Consider the following 21,706-nt stretch of genomic DNA (forward strand, 5'->3'; position numbering starts at 1 on the left):
CACCCACCTTTCCCTCCCATCCACCCACCTTTCCCTCCCAACCACCCACCTTTCCCTCCCATCCACCCACCTTTCCCTCCCATCCACCCACCTTTCCCTCCCATCCACCCACCTTTCCCTCCCAACCACCCACCTTTCCCTCCCATCCACCCACCTTTCCCTCCCATCCACCCACCTTTCCCTCCCAACCACCCACCTTTCCCTCCCAACCACCCACCTTTCCCCCCCATCCACCCACCTTTCCCTCTCAACCACCCACCTTTCCCTCCCAACCACCCACCTTTCCCTCCCAACCACCCACCCACCTTTCCCTCCCAACCACCCACCCACGTTTCCCTCCCAACCATCCACCTTTCCCTCCCAACCACCCACCTTTCCCTCCCATCCACCCACCTTTCCTCCCAACCACCCACCTTTCCCTCCCATCCACCCACCTTTCCCTCCCATCCACCCACCTTTTCCTCCCAATCACCCACCTTTCCCTCCCATCCACCCACCTTTCCCTCCCAACCACCCACCTTTCCCTCCCATCCACCCACCTTTCCCTCCCAACCACCCACCTTTCCCTCCCAACCACCCACCTTTCCCTCCCATCCACCCACCTTTTCCTCCCAACCACCCACCTTTCCCTCCCATCCACCCACCTTTCCCTCCCAACCACCCACCTTTCCCTCCCATCCACCCACCTTTCCCTCCCAACCACCCACCTTTCCCTCCCATCCACCCACCTTTCCCTCCCAACCACCCACCTTTCCCTCCCATCCACCCACCTTTTCCTCCCAACCACCCACCTTTCCCTCCCATCCACCCACCTTTCCCTCCCAACCACCCACCTTTCCCTCCCATCCACCCACCTTTTCCTCCCAACCACCCACCTTTCCCTCCCATCCACCCACCTTTCCCTCCCAACCACCCACCTTTCCCTCCCATCCACCCACCTTTCCCTCCCAACCACCCACCTTTCCCTGCCAACCACCCACCTTTCCCTCCCATCCACCCACCTTTCCCTCCCAACCACCCACCTTTTCCTCCCAACCACCCACCTTTCCCTCCCATCCACCCACCTTTCCCTCCCAACCACCCACCTTTTCCTCCCAACCACCCACCTTTCCCTCCCATCCACCCACCTTTCCCTCCCAACCACCCACCTTTCCCTCCCATCCACCCACCTTTCCCTCCCAACCACCCACCTTTCCCTCCCAACCACCCACCTTTCCCTCCCAACCACCCACCTTTCCCTCCCAACCACCCACCCATCCCTCCACCAAGGTGTCATACAAATATATCACAGAAAATGTAATAAGACAAAACAATGGAAAAATATATATAAAATACAAAAATCGGTATTGTAATTATAGTTTAAATTTATCAGCACAATATATGGCCACTAGATTAGAGATGGCCGCTTACTAAAATATACAAGTTACACTATGTAAAAGACAGGCTTTCCACATATTGTATGAATGGGGACCCATGCACAGTGTACCTAACCTCCAGAGGCAGGGATGACATCACCTCCTTAACCCACTGCATAAAGGAGGGAGGCTTTGCCCTGATCTAGGGGAAGTACTCAAAAAATAGCAGTGAATGGGTTGGGGCTAATAGTTTTGTTTCACGTGTGAGAATGGCAAAAAAAAAGGGGGTCCCAGGAGCCACTCAAAGACTGGCACGACCAAAACATCTGTCCCACAGTCGCTGGACTCTGGTGGTATTTCAAACACTTGAGGTCAACATTTGGATATATGTTTGCCAGTCTGTCATTTGAGAATGGAGACGGTGCAAAACGTTGAACTGAATGAGCCTTGTGCCTTGTGCAAAGTGATGAGGTGTGAGTACGCCCAATACTATGTTGCCATATGTCATCGGGTAGCTCGGCACCCATGTCTTGCTCCCATGCAGATTTTGCATTTGCCCAGGAAGGCAGATTAATGTTCTGTATTAAATCCTATAATCTGGCGGTTGTGCCCTTCAGAGACGGGTTCAAATCTAAGCACCTCTCAACTGGACCAAAACACATACGAATGCTTGTATACAATTTCTCAATACTTCAAAAAAGGTGAAGCCAGTGTCTGATGACCCCACTACCACAATGATGGTGACTTTTGGTTCCATGGTTAGTTTTCAGTTGATGTGGTTGAGTGCATATGTTGCCTGAGGCGACGTGGCAGAGAGTGTCCGTAAAAGTAAAATATTCATTTGTTTGATTACCTCAAAAAATGTCTCTCCTAAAATGTTAATATTTCAGTCACTCTAGTATTTTTAACCAATATACAGTACCAGTCAAAAGTTGGGACACACCTACTCCTTCAAGGGTTTTTCTTTATTTTTTACTATTTTCTAGAATACAGAAGATACAGAATACAGAATATAGCCCTATTTGGTAAAAGACCAAGTCCATATTATAGCAAGAACAACTCAAATAAGCAAAGACAAACAACAGTCCATCATTACTTTAAGACAGGGGTGTCAAACTCATTTCGCATCGTGGGCCACATACGGCCTAGCGAGATGTCAAGTGGGCCGGACCATTAAAATTATACCATACTCTGCTATAAATAACCAAAATATCATGTCTTTCCTTTGTTTTGGTGTAAAGAAGCACAAGAACATTAGGAAAATATTGAAATTTAAAGTGTCTTAAAGTTTAAGACATGAAGGTCAGTCAATCTGAAAAATGTCAAGAACTTTGAACGTTTCTTCAGGTTTAGTCGCAAAAACCATCAAGCGCTATGATGAAACTGGCTCTCATGAGGACCACCACAGGAAAGGAAGACCCAGTTACCACTGCTGCAGAGGACAAGTTCATTAGAGTTAACTGCACCTCAGATTGCAGACCAAATAAATGCTTCACAAAGTTCAAGTAACAGACCCATCTCAACATCAACTGTTCAGACGAGACTACGTGAATCAGGCCTTCATGGTCGAATTGCTGCAAAGAAACCACTACTAAAGGACACCAATAAGAATAAGAGATTTCCTTGGGCCAAGAAACACGAGCAATGGACATTAGAACGGTGGAAATCTGTCCCTTGGTCTGATTAGTCTAAATTTGAGGTTTTTGGTTCCAACCGCTTGGAACCAAATAAGGTGAACGGATGACAAGGTGAACACAGATAAGGTGAACGGATGATTTCTGCATGTGTGGTCCCACAGTGAAGCATGGAGGAGGAGGTGTGACGGTGTGGGGGTGCTTTGCTGTTGACACTGTCTCTGATTTATTTAGAATTCAAGGCACACTTAACCAGCATGGCTACCACAGCATTCTGCAGCGATTTGAGCACTAAACTACCTAAAAGAGAGTACCAGCTTTCAGCTCAAACATTCTATTATTATTTTAGCAGTGTTCATACCAAACAATATGGACATTTCTTAGTATTATGATGGCGCCACTGGAAGCACTGAGTGAAACTTAAGTGCCAGCGCTCCTACTTAAATACTAACACATTTATTATGGGTACTGGCTCTGTTGAAAATAAATGTCCAAAAGTCAGAGCATTCAACACAAGGTACGGAGTGAGAAAGGTTGCAAGAGAACATTGTGTTATCCACAGAATTGTCCATTTCTCCAAATTCTTCCATGGATCACTACTAACCACACAGTGATCTTAGAGCGCTAACTGGTCTTTGAGCATTCAGAATGAGCTAGATTGGTTTCCCTGCACACCTTGTTGTATGGAAAATGGCAGCACACCACAAAGGAAGTGGGAACGAGTGTGGAATGAACCTTTGAGTAATAGTTATGTTACTTCCGTTCTTTAAAAGAACACGTCAACAAAACGTAAATGCAAACTCTTCATGTGAAAGTGAGCAAAACGTTATCAAACCTATGTAACTAAAGGAGAATTGTCAGTTCAGCGATCGACATCTTTATTGAGCATTTGTCAAGAACACCCTCAAAAAGAATCACCTGAAATACTCCAGACCGTCAAACAAGACAGGGCAGGTCTGCTTTGTGATTTGTCATGTGCAGGTAGGTATAGCGTGGGGCAGGTGCAGCTGTCCCTATTTCCTATGCCTGTGTAGATGCTGCCTAACCTTTTCTCTAACATAATGGCCGGGTGCTGTGACCATGGCACTGTGTAATATGATCCCGTATTGATAGAGAGGGAACAGGTGCTTTAAATCTGATTAATACATCTGTGCTAGACACCAGGCTTACATCACAAAGCGGAGCCTGCGTCCTAAATGGCACCCGATTCCCATAGTGCACTACTTTTGACCAGGGCCCACAGAGCTCTGGTCAAAAGTATGGGGAATAGGGTGGCATTTGCGATGCACCGAGACAGACAAAGCTGCGAGGCAGCGCTCTGCTCTCCTCTTATCTGCATGGCAGCCTGGATATGATGGTTGCCGTGTTACTAAATGGAGCTTTTAAATTGGATGGGCTGGAATGGGCGAATGCAGGTGTATCTGCAAATGCACTGAGGGCGAGGGGAGTGATGCGTGATAGACGTGACACATATAGGAACCATTAGTCTCCGATTTAAATCTATGATCGATCTCAGGTTAAAAAAGCACAGCAACATGTTGCATAACTGTGCTGCTCCCATTTTATGGTTCAGAACATGCTGTGGACTAAAGCTCCATTGATATTATATTTTTAAAAACGGTTGAGAATATAGACTGACGTGAGAGCAGAACGTGCTGTGATTAGCAAAAAGTCAAATGGTGAAAGTGTTACCGTATAAAGTTCTGACTTAGAATAACATTGCATTTGCAGCCATAATCCAACACAAGTGTTTCATTATTACGGATAAGGACAGGTCCAGGGTTTTGTTAGTCTGAAATGGCTTCCTTCCCTTGTCTCCTTTTGTTTTCTCCATGACCTACCTTTTATAGGTGAACAGACTGGTTAGGTTTACTTTAGACTATTTTGCTTCCACCTGTTCTGTCCAGCCAGATCAATGACCATGGAGGAAAAAGGACACAAGGAGAGGAAGATAGTTACAACTATTGAGATGTAGCCCAGGTGCGACAGTCACTGGTTTATGACAGTGTGATAAGTGGACTATGCTGCTTTACCTTGTTAAAACAGCAGAGGCAAACACTCCCAACCGTCTGTCACAGCAACCATCTGCTGCCCTCATCTATATAAATATAAAGCCCTTTAAAAATAACCTGCGAAGGTTGGGTTGGAAAGACTATTAAAGAAAGGCTGTGCATATACAATACCACTGAAACAGCTCGACTACTCATTATATGCAATGTTCAAAACGGCAATGCTGTTTGTACATGGCACGCCTTACTCTTGATTGAATAATTATCAGTCACATAAAATCATATTATCCTTCACAATATTTTACTGTTTGACACAAATATCAGTTATAAACACTCCATGCTAAGTGGGGAATCCATCAATTTTAAAGCAGCGCCCTCTTGTGGGCATGTAAATTACTCACACTAAAGATGCTTCCTGTCTTTCTCCCTACTCTAGCTCTGTCTCATATCATCTCTCTCCCGCTCATTCTGTTAACCTGGAGACAGTGGGTATTTCCCATTTGCATTCCCTGGCATGTTAAGACATGTTCACCAGCTGCTGCTGTGCCCACCTGGTCCTTGGTGATCTGCTTGGTTGGTGTGTTGATGCCCAGCTCGTCCAGAGGGTAAACAATCTGGCATCGTGGGCGCACCTGGGACCATACAGTTCAGGACAGAGGTCAGGTAATGGGCACAGGAGTTCTGAGGGGAGAAGAAAAGGGGCAAAGGTCAGGTGAGGTGATACCTATGAGCTATACTATTGATGGAGGCAAGGGCGGGTGGTGACTAACAGGTGCCAAGTCTAAGGTGATATAGGATGCATTCCAAATGCCACCCTTTTCCCTATATAGTGCACTACCTTTCACCAGGACCCATAAAAGGTCTGTAAAGGGATACGGTGCCATTTGGGAAGCAGACATAATTAGTTCAGATGAACACGTTGGTTTACACGATTTACACGCCCTTCAACGTGCTCTTGAATAGAAAGAAACCCCTTCATGGCAGGCCAACCCAATGCTCCACCATCCACTGCCCAAATGATGATTCCTTCTCCCATTAGCTTTTCCATAATTCAATAATTCTATTTCCACCTCATCATCTCCCAATCTGGTGCATGTTTGTAGAAGGTAATTAGCAAGAGGAGGAGGCCTCAACACACTGAGGAAATGTCTTCTCACAGTCCAGAGAGCTGGAGCTGGCAGTCTTATATCAGCACCTGCTGCCTTAACCCCGGAGAGAGCTGCTGGTGGCTGGGCAGGCGCTATCTGGTACTGAACGCACGCCGCACACACTCTGGAATGAGCACATTGAGGAGTCACTCAATGTGAGCTTTACGGTCCCGAGGCTGTTTCTCTCACCCTCTGGCTGCGGTAGGAGGGGTAGACTGGGTAGTAGAGGCAAGATTTGTGGGCGAGCTGCAGCGCCTCCTTCGGGAAGTGTTTGGCGTAGTGCTGGAAGATGGAGTTGAGGGCAAAGTGACGTCATTTGCCGTACTCCTCATAGCAGTGGTGGCTGAAGTAGATTACATCTGAGCCAACCATAACATCAAAAACATCATCTATATCGAGAGAGAGAGAGATGTTAAGTAGTACTAAATCTATGAAAGCAAAATACCATTGAAGTCTGTCTAGCGAAGATTAAAAAAAAGAAAGAAAATTGCTTCCTAATTTCTAATAATTAAAATCCCAACTAGTTGGTTCGGAACTTTGGCCACAAACACCTGCAAGGTTGTTCCATCCTGGAAGACAGACCAAGAGAAAGAGAGGATGGGAGATGAGATATTACACATACATGTGGTTCCATTTTCACTTCCAAAGTAATTATCTGTGTTGGAGCTCTGCCATAATCATGTTTGACATCTGGGGTGTCAATCACCACTGGTAATGTGGTTTACATGGTAATTAGTTGGTTCTTTGCAACAACAAAAAACATAAATCAATCAGTGATACTCCAAGTCTTCCAACATAATAATTGTAATCACTGGAACAGTTTTGTGTGATTGATTGATAAACGGAGACTAGCTAAGGTAAATGGAGCTAGTGGTTATTGTACTATCCATTGTCCTATTTGCAGTAGTATGCCCTGTGTGTCTGTGACTGACCATGTCTCTGTTGACCTTGAAGAACATGTCCAGGTCCTCCAGCAGGGTTCACATGCAGACCGAGTCTCTTTACCATGTCACAGACAGCAGGCCGATCTGCAGACACTGCCAGCCTCATGTCAAATGTCCTGAGACGACAACAAGCCCATGATTGACATTACACAAGCAATATACAGTACATCTGGGGCAGTGGTCAACAAATTGGTCGATTGCGATCGACTGGTCGATCTCCAAGACATTTCTAGTCGATCAACAAACATTTTTGTTAAAAAAAAACATTCCTATTTAAAAATATAAAAAAATTGTGCAGTTGGCGGTAGGTGCACTTGATTCAGCAGCCCTAGAGCCAGGAAGGCAAAGTGTTCCCATTTTGAACCATTTCATGTGTCCGAAGGTAGAACTCCGCCTACCCAGCAGGCCTAGAGAGCAAACCAAGTGCAGCTATAGGTCTACCGCTGGCCAATCAGATAGCTCAGATCACCATGTCTGCACAGTTTCCTCGAGCCACAGACTGTAAAAAGAAAACTTGAACGCACAGCAAAGTTGATACGGTGAGATTTCAAAACTTTTAAAATCAAGACTAGAGAGAGACTCAACGAATACAGCAAAGAGCTGCTGTTTTGATGAGTAAGTTCATGTTTAGGTTGTTACTCAGCAGTTTTACAAACCATTAAATGCGCATTCTCCCTACTTCCACTCACGCTACAACCTGCACTGCAGCTGCAATGAATGAGTATCGCAAAGTCTTCCGATAAGCTTGCGTTGTTATTATTGCCGGCTTGTGTCTTTTTAATATTGAGGATTATTTCACTTTCTCTGGTCATAGGGAGTAACAACATGAATTAGTACATGAGGCGGAAATAACGCAGTGCGACTTGAGTTTCGCCATCAGCTGGAAGACTGTGTCCCCTTTCTGCCAGCGGAGGGAGGGAGAGAGGAAGAATGGTCGACTGAGAGGCAGCCTCACCGCTGCGCCCTCCCTTTTTAACTGGCCACCAGTTCAGTTTTAAAAAAAAACACATTATCATGCTCACTCAGCTGTGCCTCACAAGTAATACAACAAATGATCTACTTCCAGTGTGATCATGTACCTACATGTTTTTCAACATAGTATAAAAATGGTCTTAGAACAACATTGGCAGGGCAATTAAATCATGGCCAATTAAATCATGGCCAAATGTAGTGATATTGTATTGAGCCTATAGCCTACTGCACAAACCTCATTGCTACAGAGCTGTTTTTAATTGGTTAATGTTGCATGTGCTTACATTTTATAAATTGTGTTTTTTTATTTTTATCTGAGCGGTAGATCTCGCCTTGCATTTTGACTCAGAAAATGATCTTGACTCCGAAAAGGTTTTGTGAACACTGATCTAGGGCATGTCTCTCTTCAATCCCTATTATAACATCCATCTCGGTTTGATCCTAAGATAAACAATTAGATGCATGCTAAGACAATGCACTTTGTACCCAATTACATTTTTATATTACACCCACTTATAAGCAGACCAGAGCAGTGGAAGATGTAGAGCTCCTGGGGCCGACTGCTGGTGTGGTGTGGTACCACCTTGAGGAAGCTCTGGAGGAGGGATAACTCAGGGGGCAGCTTGGGCATAGAGATGATGCAGGTCCTGGATGAGGCAAGGAGATTGGCTTCATGCTTATCACATAACCTCAGGTTCAAAGACCCTCCACAGTAAGGAAATCACTATAGGATGTCAGTCATACATGGGTTTAGTAATAAGCCTTATAGAGTGTACTTACAGGGAAAGGTTTTAATATATTGGGCAGGAAGTCCACCGATTTGTAGTTGAACGAGGGAAGTGAAGTGAAACTGTGTTTCTGCCAAAGCTCTAATCAGAGCCAATATGGAGATCATAGTGGAGGAACAACTGGCCAAGCAAGCTGCCCGTCTCAGTACAATGCCCGTTGGTCTCGGCTCAACTTCTCTCCTTCAATTTACTGTCACTTTAAGCGCCATACTCATTAATTACATGCTCATTCTCGGTGGGGAGTGACTGGCTTCCATATTCCAGAACAGCTGGGCAGTAAGGCGACAGAGAGAGGGACCCAGCGGGAGCCAACTAACAATCCCTCGCTCTCCTTCACACAGCACAAGACTGATACACACTGGAGGGCTGCCATGATAAGTGAAAGGTTTCCACATATTCATAAAATGGAGAAAGACATATTAAATGTGATCACCTTTGATTCATGGGAATGTTTTTCCTCTTTATTTTTCGAAATAGTAACCCTTCTGTCAATGACTAGGTCATTCATTCGTCAATGAATTATTTAGTAATCAAATCATGCTTGTGATCTTCCCCTGAACTTACCTAATTTCAAACTTCTTACTGATGACAACTAACTGAATACGGAAAACATTGGGTGTTTCTGAGAATCTTGGTTGCAGAGCCACTTCTGAATCCTGAAGCTCTGCAGCACACGCCTGGGTGTCCACCGGCTGCAATGAGAGCATCACGATGTTAATATATTCGCATGAGATGAAGGAGAGCACATAGCTAGGTGGACATGAAGGTATACCATAAGGACGTCATAATTGATTTACCTCTGATACTTCACTGGGTATGGAATTGATCCAAATCCAAGCTCTGGTTTACGTCACGTGATTACACCTTGCAATTCACATAATCAAACCAATATGTTACATTGTGCCTGACAGTGATCCATTATAGATCCATTATAGCCATTACAGTATTGCAGTATTGTGTTATAGCCTTACAGTAGGTTGGACACATGGATCCTCCTTGTGGTCATATTCCATCCCTGTGGGCTGGTGGTGTTGGTGTTCCCTGGAGGCCCCTTTACCTCTGGCTCAGGGGCCGTCTCAATCAGGTCCTCTGGGCTGGGCTTATACAGACGGTTGAAGGGCCCAAGCTCAAAGCACTCCTTGAGCAGCTTCAAGTTGATGTCACCACTCACACTGATGAAACCCACTGCGGTTCCCTCATTCTGTGAAGACAGTGCACAGACCGACACAGTCATTATACTGTAATGCCATTTGTAATTAAATAGATAGTATATTTCCTCTGTGAGTTTGAACACTAGTAATATACATGTGCACACTATCAACGCTGACCAAATACGTTGTTTCGGCTACAACTTTCATTTGAGCTGTGGCCTCATTAAAGATGATTGGTTTCCAAATTAGACCTTTATAAACTGATGGTGACACGGGGTGTGCAAATGAAAGTAAATAATGTACGATGTTCCTAAGAGGAAGAGAGGACTGAATAGTACAACCCTCTTGGGCAATGTTGTGCTGTTTGTTCTCTGAACGGAGAACAGATCCTGACATTTTTTTTGTTTTTTTTTGCTAGATGTCTGAACACAATATGTTTAGTGAGAGCATGTCTTGGCAGAGTGTCAACTCTCATCTGCCATATGTTGCCATGAACACATGTCAGCTTGAGTTGAAGGGAGGGGAGGAATGATCTGCCAACTTCTAAGTCCCTGGGGGAATGCACCCCAGCAGGATTTCTGTGAACCAGGCAATAGCATCTGCACCGCCGCAATTACATTTTAAATGGCCTTTACCGCTCTGACAGTGGATCAGAGATTATTGATGCCAGAGATATTTTTAAAAACAGAGACAACGTCAGAAACAACAACATGGCTGACTTGATCTAGAGCTTAATAATCATAAAGTGTTTTTTTTTTCTTCTCGCCTGTGGTTTTGGCTGAAATTGTATGAAGGAGAAACAAAGATATTCTCATGACAACAAAGAAACACAACTTTAAACATAGCTAACCTTACAAACAGCTGAATGATTCTCCTCATCCTGAGCCTCGATGAGCTCAGCCAGGAAGTAAGGTCCATAGGATCCTGTGAGGACCTTTGTCTGCTCCGTAAAGATGTGTGCGAGGTTGTCATGATCCTCCACCCTGTAACGGAAGCCTCAATCATTTGCTGAACGCCACGAGCAACCCAAGGATCGCTCATCAGTCACCAAAATTAGAATAGAAAAACATGTGAATGTGTTGAAATAAACAATAAATTACTTTTTGGAATTTAGGAATTTATCATACCCGAGAACTGCAAAATCAAATTTGAGAGTAAATCTATTGCTAAAGTGTTCCTTCATATAAAGCAAAGGGGTACAGAACATAGGTGTGTTAAAATGACTATGAGGACCTGACTCGTTGGACATTTCACCTTTATTTACAGTTTTTTCCAACTGCTTACACACAAAATCTTTTCATCTCACACAATTTTTTAAACCTCTCACTCTAAGTGCTAAACTACACACCAAATATCCAAAACCATAAGCTATTTCTCAGCCTTTGACTCAGTTATCAATTGCATAAAACACTTTTTTTCAAAACACTACACACAATTCTCTACCTAAAACACAAAAATCTAACAGGAAGTGACTTGCTTTCCTTTTCCAAACACAACCAATCAAAATGCTACACTTATTCACCAGGTCACACACACACTCCTCACATGTGCAAACACTACTAGCTTAACTGATCACTAACCAATCACTGCTTTACTGTAGTATAGGCCTGTAAATAGGTCAAAGGTCAGATGACCTGTTTTGAACAATGGATGCCAACAATGGACAGAGAGCAAGAGGAGTAGGAGGGAGAGGAAGAGGAAGAGAAGGAAGGAGAGCCATCTCTGATGAGATTAGGGCAACACTTGGTTTGACCATGAGAGAGGCTGGACTGAGAGTCCAGCCCAATTTGAGTCGATTTACAGTAGCGTCAATAATTCGAACCTTCAGAAATGAGAACAGGTATATAACTATATAATGATTGCCAACCCTATGCCCGCATGCCACTTCTCCAGGCAATGGAGGACACATGTGGGGACATAGAGGTTGCCTCTGTCCAAGGTTAGATACGCCATGCTAGGAGATACTTCCCTCGATGTTTGGCAAGAGAAAACTTATCTTGTGATGGGGACGAAGTATTGTGTCCAGACCCAGGCCGGAGAAGAGATGAAGCGTAGCTTAGCACTGGTGACTGCCCCCCTGGGACCTCACACACACAATTGTGTTCTTTACTGTATTCTAAAGAATATACTTTTGGTTTACATATGTTTATGGTTTTGTTGTATGCTACTGTATACAACAGTAATGTTTTTAGCCTAATAAATATTTTCTGTTTCTACATTGCATTGGTGTTTACAGTGTACTTGTTACCCCTCTCAGCAGATTACTTTCACTGTAGAACATTGTATTGAAATGTAGATATAAGCCCATGAAAGACCAAAGAGCTTTAGATTTAGAACAACAGTGTTTACATGGTATATCCAAAAATGTACTATTATGAAAGCAGTGTTTGCCATTTGATGCAAATGCTTCATTCTGACACGTGTTTATGGCATTTTGAATGCATTGTGTTACATTTTGAAGGAGATATGAGGCATTTAGCATTTTGTGTGTGCAGTTTTGGGAATTGTGTGTAGAGTTTTGAAAAAAAGGAGACCGTTTTTTAAAAACAGTTCTATAGCAATGAGGTTTGTGCGGTAGGCTATAGGTCCAATACATTATCCCTGCATATTGGCTGTGCTTGAATTGCCCTGCCAATGTTGTTCTTGTTGTTTTTCTCAGACCATTTTGAAATTATATTGAAAAAAAATGTAGGTACAGTACATTGGTAATAGATCATTTGTTGTGTTACTTGTGAAGCACAGCTAAGGAAGCATAGTAATTTGCTTCTGTTTTTATTGGACTGATGGCCTGTATCTAATGGTTGGTCTGAGGGGAGGGAGGGAGCAGTGGTGAGCCACCCTCTCACATGACTCACCATCCCTCCGCCCTCCCTCAGTCCGCTGAAGTGCAGGAGGAGTGTGTTCAGAGGATGGTTCCCCAAAAGCTTGAACCACAGTGTTTCCAATGGGGTGAACAGAGAAGGCAGTATGGGTCAGCACCTCATTATTTGCATTGTTCAGGGTCACTGCCAGATTAGCCTTCTCTCTGAGGATACCAACATACAGACATTGAGGCCAGAATACATTATTGTGGCTAATGTAATGGATTGACGCGTGCAAGTTCATGCATTCTGATATGGTAAAAGTAAACGAATGATGTATCGAAAAATCTGTCTCACCTTAAGTGTCAATATCTGTTGCATGTATTTGGCATGAGTAAGGTTAAGCATACTCCCAATGACGTTTACTCTTCCAAATACTGGTACTGTGGCAGAACTGATCAGGCTATTGATCTCATGTGCATCCAATGACACTGTTCTCCTCAGTCACAGTCTTAACTTTGCCACCTGAGGAAGTTATAGTAGTCATCTTTCTCTGATTTTAGGAGAGAAAAGCAAATGAGAAGCAAACCAACTAAATTATCATCAAATCAAAGTTTATTGGTCACGTGCACAGGATACAGGGTGTACACGTTGGGAATTTCAACAAAACACAACAAATGCATTTCTGTAATAGTTAACAATAAGTGTTTACGTTTGAAGACAACTCCAGCATTCTTGTAAAATTAGCATAATGTAAACTTTATCAAGCTCTATGTATTCTTCTGAATTTATTGCATTGATGCAAATCAGGGTGTATCTTCTTTAACGGTTCGCTAATTATTGAAACATAAAGTGTCAATACATATTTGTCCTCCTGTAATAAACGAACGAAGAAAGTAAAGGAACGTTGCTCATGGGGTTGTGGTGTGTAACCATAGAAACAACCGTGAGTGCTGTCTTGGGGTGGAAGGTTACAGTTCATAGGTTAAGTTTGACGCACGTTTTTGAAGGTGTCATGGCGGAGCTCACTGGCGCTGTGAAAATATTCTGAACTATTATCTGTTCGTTGTATTTTATAGATTCAATTGTAACAGTTGTTTCTCATTGATTCTGCCATAGTACCGAGCAAAATGGCATCCACTGCAGCAGGGAAACAGAGGATACCGAAAGTGGCCAAGGTAACAAAACATTTAAAAACAGTTTGCTAGCTAACGTTAGCGAACTTGTAAGTTATTGGCTAGCCATGTCTATATGGGCCTAGCCAGGTATCAAGCTTGCTAACCACAACAAGACGTGTCCTTTGTTTTGGTACAAATGTAGTTCAATTACTTTTAGCTACTTGCGACGAACGAAAGGTTAGCTAAGCACTGCAAATTCTTGTATTTCGCAAGCTAACGTAACTAACGTTAGCTAGATACACTGACTTGGGTCAGAGTATGTGATGAAGTTAGCTAGTTACGTAATTAGCTAGCGAGTTCGAACTGTTTCCTTTTGGAACATGTACTATGTAGCTAGCTAGTATTATCTCCAATTAATTTCACCCATTCTTAAATGCATGTATTCATTTGTTTTGTGTAGGTGAAAAACAAGGCTCCAGCAGAGGTACAAATCACAGCTGAGCAGTTGCTCAGGGAGGCAAAGGAGAGGGAGCTCGAGCTTTTGCCACCGCCGCCCAAACAGAAAATCACTGATGAAGAAGAGTTGAACGATTACAAGTTGAAGAAGCGGAAGGTAAGACCCCTGTGACAGTGGACACACAGGTTACACTTCACGTTTACTGTTACTTCACTTTTACTCTTGATATTCTGTTGGTCTGCCAGCCTGCCAGTTTAATAATTTCCGATTGTCCGCGGATCCTGTGAAGAATACAGTAAATACATTGATCTAATTTAGATGCATATTGGACTCCTTCTCATAGGGATTTGAAGACAACATCAGAAAGAATCGTACTGTTATCAGCAACTGGATAAAATACGCACAATGGGAGGAGAGCCTGAAAGAAGTCCAGAGGTAAGCTAATGCTTGTCAATTTCACTTTGTGAAGGTGATGATTGTGAACCATACCTATTTGAAATCTGATGTGAATGTTACAGATTAATTTTGACTGGGATACTTGTTGTCTAACCCTCCCGCCCAGGGCTCGCTCTATTTACGAGCGTGCTCTGGATGTAGACCACCGGAACATTGCTCTATGGCTGAAGTATGCCGAGATGGAGATGAAGAACCGGCAAGTGAACCACGCCCGCAACATTTGGGACAGAGCCATCACCATCTTGCCTCGTGTCAACCAGTTTTGGTACTGAACAACTTCACCTCCTAAACCGTTGATATCTGTTTAGAAAACTATATCTGATTGATGTGGTCACATTTAGTGTTTTGATCCTCAATGAATCAGGCACTTGCAGAATAATGACTAAAGCATGCAGAGTTTACCACCAATGTGCACAATCTTGTTGCGGCTCATCTGTTCTTTTTCTGTTTCCCCCCGTTTCAGGTACAAGTACAGTTACATGGAGGAGATGCTGGGCAACATTGCTGGCTGCAGACAGGTGTTTGAGCGCTGGACAGAGTGGGAACCAGAGGAACAAGCCTGGCACTCCTACATCAACTTCGAGCTGCGCTACAAGGAGGTCGACAAGGCCCGTTCCATCTATGAGAGATATACCCTTTTGATGGGAAGTGCTTGAAACATTTACTTACTGTGAGATGTGGTTGCTGTAGAGTGAGTCATTAATTGACAGGTGTTTGATTTTTTTTCTCACCTTTATTAAACCAGGTAGGCTAGTTGAGAACAAGTTCTCATTTGCAACCTGGCCAAGATAAAGCATAGCAATTCGACACATGCAACAACAAAGAGTTACACATGGAATAAACAAAACATATAGTCAATAATACAGTAGAAAAAATAAAACAAAAAGTCTATATACAGTGAGTGCAAATGAGGTAAGATAAGGGAGTTAAGGCAATAAATAGGCCATGGTGGTGAAGTAATTACAATATAACAATTAAACACTGGAATGGTAGATGTGCAGGAGATTAATGTGCAAGTACAGATACTGGGGTGTAAAGGAGCAAGATAAATAAATACAGTATGGGGATGAGGTAGATAGATGGGCTGTTTACAGATGGGCTATGTACAGGTGCAGTGATCTGTGAGCTGCTCTGACTGCTGGTGAGGGAGATATGAGTCTCCAGCTTCAGTGATTTTTGCAGTTCGTTCCAGTCATTGGCAGCAGAGAACTGGAAGGAAAGGTGACCAAAGGAGGAATTGGCTTTGGGGGTGACCAGTGAGATATACCTACTGGAGCGCGTGCTAAGAGTGGGTGGTGCTACGGTAACCAGTGAGCTGAGATAAGGCGGGGCTTTACCTAGCAGAGACTTGTAGCAGTTTAGCAATTGATTACATTTATGATTCATAGCAACCTACTGTAGTGGTATTACCTTCATATTGTCATCATGCCTGTAGAGCGCATCTCTTTTAAAGCTCCTTAACTCCAGTGCACTTGTGATTGTCCACCCTGATGTGAAGAATTGGATCAAGTATGCCCGTTTTGAAGAGAAGCATGGCTACATCGCCCACGGGAGGAAGGTGTTTGAGAGATCAGTGGAGTTCTTTGGCGAGGAGCATGTCAACGAGAACCTCTTTGTGGCCTTCGCCAGATTTGAAGAGAAACAGAAAGAGGTATCTAAATCTGACACTTTGAACCATGTCAGTTTTATTCCCACACATTTATACTGTGGTCAACAGAACACAACACAACTTTTCTCCCCCTTTTGTCTCTTAGTTTGAGCGTGTTCGAGTCATCTACAAATACGCCTTGGACAGAATCCCCAAGCATCAGGCTCAGGAGCTCTTCAAATTCTACACAGTATTTGAGAAGAAGTTTGGAGACCGGAGGGGAATTGAGGATGTTATCGTCAGCAAGCGGAGATTTCAGTATGAGGAGGAAGTCAAGGTACGTTCAATTGAACCTGTAAAAATGTGCAACGATTTCACTCCAAATAAACCATTAAAACACTATTATGGTTCAACATTTCATACCCCTAATTGCTTTCCATTGGATTGTGTTTTGTTTCCTGTGTAGGCAAGCCCACACAATTACGACGCTTGGTTTGATTACCTACGCCTGGTGGAGAGTGATGCAGATCCTGACACTGCCAGAGAGGTGTATGAGAGAGCCATCGCCAACATCCCTCCTATACAGGAGAAGAGGCACTGGAGAAGATACATTTACCTGTGGATAAACTATGCTTTATATGAAGAACTGGAGGTCAAGGTAAGCCTGCTTCCTCTGTGTGTTTTATGGAATGGCTATAATTCTCACATTGCTATTGTGTGACATTGTGCACTGTGGATTTCAGTGCTTATTTTGTTGAATTGGCAGGACCCGGAGAGAACAAGACAGGTGTACCAGGCATGTCTGGATCTCATCCCTCACAAAAAGGTATTGGCAGTTTGCAATCAGTGGCATGTCCTTTCTGAAATGGGACATAAACATGAATCATCAACAAATTATCATATTTATTACTTTGCATCCTTCCTCGTAGTTCACATTTGCCAAGATTTGGCTACTCTACGGACAGTTTGAAATCCGCCAGAAGAACCTTCAAGCTGCCAGGCGAGGCTTGGTAAGGTCCCTACTGCTGAAGATGCATGTTTTTCATTGTATCAAAACTTCTCTCTAATTTGGGCTTCTTCCTCTCCCCCAGGGCACAGCCATTGGTAAATGTCCAAAAAACAAGCTGTTCAAGGGCTACATTGAGCTGGAGCTGCAGCTCCGAGAGTTTGACCGATGCAGAAAGCTCTACGAGAAGTACCTGGAGTTTGCCCCAGAGAACTGCACCACCTGGATCAAGTTCTCTGAGCTGGAGACCATTCTAGGAGACACAGAGAGGGCCCGGGCCATCTTCGAGCTGGCCATCGGACAGCCACGACTAGACATGCCAGAGGTCAGGCTCAAACGCTCACCCAGGGCATTTACTCAGTATTGACGTTCCACTGTCTGTCGGTTAGCAGGTCTGAAGACGCCCCTCAAGTGAGAAGTGTTGTCGTGGAAATGTAATGAAGGTACCTCTGAACAGTATTTTACTTTAATATATTCCATTTCCTTTTTAATCTTAGGTGTTGTGGAAGTCCTACATCGACTTTGAAATTGAGCAGGAAGAGTTTGACAACACCAGGGGCCTCTACCAGAGACTTTTGCAGCGCACACAGCACGTAAAGGTGAGAGCTGTCCCTTTAACCTTGAAGTGACCGTCTTGCTACCAACAGTCCCATGCTACAACTCACCTGCCAAACACTCACTGTGGCGCAGCAACTTCTCAAACATTTACTCGTTCATTGTGTAATTTAGCTAAATGTTACCTGCAGGTCTGGATCAGCTATGCCCAGTATGAGCTGTCCATCGATACATCGGACCGGCTGCAGAGGTGTAGGGGGATATTTGAGGAGGGCAACAAGGGCCTGAGAAGCTGTGAGGAGAAGGAGGAGCGTCTGATGATGTTGGAGTCGTGGAAGGAGTTTGAGCAGGAGTTTGGTTCGGACACGACCAGGGAGAGGGTCAAGAAACTGCTGCCGGAGAAGGTGAAGAAGAGGAGAAAGCTCACAGCAGAGGACGGGGTAAGTGTTGTTTCCTTTGGTCATACCAATCCAATATCAATTCATTACCCTTGTTTGTCTTACCGAGTTTTTCAACTCCTCCAAGGAGTTGAGAGCAGAATATAGTTTTTCAAATCTCTGACTCGTTATGCGTCGACACTTAAAAAATGTCCATTCTAAAACCCTTACCGTGTACCTACCTATGTTTTGTCCTCTTGTTGCATGCTTTTCTTCGTTTGCTGAAATCCATACTTTTTAATTAAACATTAATCAAATAGACAGACTGTTTCCTTGTTGAGATACGCATGTGCCAATTGTATTCAAACTGGTTTCCACTAGCTTCTATAGCCACAGTCAAATTCCACAGCCACAACCTGGGCTACAAAAATGTGCCTTTTAATTTGGGTTAGCAGTGTGGTTAAGTTTTAAAATCAAATTTGAATAAGAAATTGTAGAAATGGGTGGATTTTATGACTGTGGCTATAGCATGGAAGGTTATCACTAGCTTCTAAGTTGCCATCTTAGAGCAGCAGTGATGAAACAGTCAGTGGTTGTATTTAACATTTTATTAAAAAGTATGGATTTCAGCAAAGGCGTGCAAAAACATAGGTACGCAGTAAAGGGTTTAAGAATTTGCACTTTTTAATTATCGACGCGTATTGAGTCAGCGGTTAGTTGGAGTCGAGGTACTCAGCAAGTTTGTCATGTGGTTCGATTGATCATTTTACTTTTCATTTTGATTCAACAGTCGGATGCAGGGTGGGAGGAGTACTACGACTATATCTTCCCTGAGGATGCAGCCAACCAGCCCAACCTCAAACTGCTCGCCATGGCCAAGATGTGGAAGAGGCAGCAACAAGAAGAAGAAGAAGAGGAGGAGGAGGAGGAAGAAGATGAGGAAGGCGAAAACAACGGAGGACTGGATAGAGGTAGTGGCAAAGAAATGGAGGAAGAAGATAACAGAAGAGTGGAGAGCGATGGAGATGAAAAAATGGATGGAGAAGAAAATGGAAGAGGGGAGAGGAGTAGAGACAAGGAAATGGAGGAAGAAGTTAACAGAAGAGTGGAGAGAGATGGAGAAGAAAATGGAAGAGGGGAGAGGAGTAGAGACAAAGAAATGTCCGAAGACTCTGCATCACCATCAGAAAATCCCATGGTCAGTGAGCCTATGCCTGAAAAAGACTCCAAAGAGAGCACATATGATGACAGCGATGATTCTGATGAAAGCAGCAGCAGCAGCAGCAGCAGCAGTAGTAGTGGCAGCAGCGGTAGTGATCGTGACAAAGATGGCAGTGAGAAACAGCCCAGGAAGAGCAAAAATGATTCAGTGAATGATTAGCTTGTCTGGGAAAATGTTTCACTCATGACGAGTTGAGTACCTCATCAGGTAATTTCTAGTGCTTTTTTTTTTTTTTACAAACACCTCTTTTATTCATGTGAATTCGTATTCCATGTTTTAGTTACTGTAGTGCAATGACAATGTAAATAAATAAACACTGATATCCATTTTTTTTTATTTAAAAAAAACATAATTGATTGTTGTGACAAAGCAGCAGGTCCCTGGGTGAATCAAGTAAGTAGATAATTTATTGAATTTGAATGAGTCCTTTCAATTCCATATAGCTCCAAACAGTGACTGACTCATTGGCAAAAAAAATCTTAGTTTCACAAAGGACCAGTTATTGGATAATTCAAAATTATGTACAATGATATTCTGTCAGCTTTCACACCCTCAAAACTAGTCCTAATCACACTTCACCAATGCAGACGAGAGAAATATAAAGGTGTCCGTGTTCTGCCGTCTATTCTATATCTTCTGGTCTGACAGGATGTGGTATAGGAACGATGGACTTCTTCTCTGTGTCGCTCGACAAGGCTTTCCTCATATCTACAAAGAGTGAGCACATGTCAACAAAATGATTGAGCTACAGTAATGTTTACATTAATTTGAAGGGGTTCATCTTACCGTAGGCGTCTTCATCCGGTTCTCCGTTGCTAGCAGAATAGTACTCTATCACGGTTCTGTAAACGCTGTAGCCTAGCTGTTTGTACATGTTCACCGCCACTTGATTGGAGACTCGAACAAACAGGTCAACAAAGAACCCGCTCTTCCTAAAACAGTGAGACATGACAGATTAGAATAAGCCAAGAAGTATGCTAGATAACATGGTCATGTTCAGTAGGGTGCACTACAGCAAAACGGTTTGAAACAGAAAACAATAAGGGTTTATAATTTGTATTCCCACCAAATTACACTGATCTTAGTAAAAGTCAGACCCACCTTTCTGAGATCTCCTCCAGCATCTCCATAAGCTTGGCTGCCAGTCCCAGTCGTCTGAACTCTGGGGCCACTGAGAGAGCTGTGACGTGCCCATGCCACTCTTCTCGCGCCACTGATCCCTCCGCCTTTCCCATGACTGCAAGGACAAAGTCAGAAGTGTCATTTTGATGGAGGCCATCCACAGTGTATGCTATTGCAATTTCTCTAAAGCAATCATCATATGGGATGGTACATATGACATGTACTTACTGTAACCCATCAATTCTCCACCAGGGGCCTCTGCAACAATGAAGTACTCAGGCCAGTGGGCCAGGTACTGTAGGTAAAATGGGATTCCATACTGTAAAAGAAAGTTAAGGACTGCTTGTCTTCTAATATAACAAGACACAGCCTACATTATCTGGGGTTTCCATGCATAGATAGACAGGTGGTATATTACTACAATGCCGGGGTTAAATTTGTACGTGTGAAAGGATACAGTCTCTGTTAATGGATCCAGGTTGCTGTGAAGGTAGAAACAAAGTTTGAGATGTTTCATGCATTCAATGCAATGACCCTGACGACGAGGGGCAGCAGACTTCAGTTTACTGTATTTATGCCTCGCTAGCCACCTTTGAAAGAGAGAGCCAGCCAGTGAGCTATTGTCCACACATTCCAAATACTGTATCTTATAGCAACAGAGTTGACTCGTTTATTAAGATAGCGTCTATGCATCTCTCTGTATGGCCAAAGAATTAGCTTCTGGCTAGCTAGCTATACTTGCAACTAGCCAACAAGCAAAATGCTATTGGTATGGTCCACTAAAACATAGGTATTGTGTAGCTAGAAGGTTAGCCTATCATCAGTATTAAAAACAAATCGAAATGAACTCACATGTTGTTGAACTTGAACAAATCATCGCACGTAAAAGCTCGTAACGTTGTCATTTTCGCTGACCATTCAACTTTAGCGTCGACCAAAACGTCGATGCCCTCTATCGTTAGGGAGGTGTCATTGACTGATTTTACTGCCATCTTCCGTTTGA

The 21,706-nt window shown here is 43.5% G+C and overlaps 2 protein-coding genes and 1 pseudogene across 3 annotated transcripts; 1 reads left to right on the forward strand and 2 right to left on the reverse strand.

Annotated features, from left to right (window-relative positions):
* Positions 1-11,250, reverse strand: part of LOC118386571 (cilia- and flagella-associated protein 61-like) — a 28,878-nt pseudogene extending 17,628 nt beyond the window's left edge.
* A 2,533-nt stretch (positions 11,251-13,783) lies between these two features.
* LOC118386698 (crooked neck-like protein 1) lies at positions 13,784-19,905 on the forward strand. Its single transcript, XM_035774426.2, has 14 exons — positions 13,784-13,980; positions 14,381-14,533; positions 14,721-14,812; positions 14,940-15,098; positions 15,297-15,463; positions 16,306-16,484; positions 16,588-16,758; positions 16,888-17,079; positions 17,188-17,247; positions 17,351-17,431; positions 17,513-17,752; positions 17,925-18,026; positions 18,174-18,422; positions 19,150-19,905. The coding sequence occupies exons 1-14, from the start codon at positions 13,933-13,935 to the stop codon at positions 19,738-19,740; spliced, it is 2,484 nt and encodes an 827-aa protein (XP_035630319.1). The 5' UTR covers positions 13,784-13,932; the 3' UTR covers positions 19,741-19,905.
* On the reverse strand, positions 19,899-21,664 carry LOC118386699 (N-alpha-acetyltransferase 20-like). Of its 2 annotated transcripts, none has more exons than XM_035774429.1 (6): positions 21,556-21,664; positions 21,161-21,185; positions 20,932-21,022; positions 20,683-20,818; positions 20,368-20,513; positions 19,899-20,289 (listed from the first exon to the last, which is right to left on the reverse strand). In XM_035774429.1, exons 1-6 carry the CDS (start codon positions 21,606-21,608, stop codon positions 20,204-20,206), a joined length of 537 nt encoding a protein of 178 aa, XP_035630322.1. In that variant the 5' UTR covers positions 21,609-21,664; the 3' UTR covers positions 19,899-20,203. The 2 variants fall into 2 exon arrangements, with proteins under 2 accessions (XP_035630322.1, XP_035630321.1); XM_035774428.1 differs by having other exon boundaries at positions 21,161-21,293; positions 21,556-21,638.
* Positions 21,665-21,706: the final 42 nt, after the last annotated feature.

This window comes from Oncorhynchus keta, chromosome 8 (genome assembly GCF_023373465.1).
Source record: "Oncorhynchus keta strain PuntledgeMale-10-30-2019 chromosome 8, Oket_V2, whole genome shotgun sequence".
Taxonomy (NCBI): Eukaryota; Metazoa; Chordata; class Actinopteri; order Salmoniformes; family Salmonidae; genus Oncorhynchus; species Oncorhynchus keta.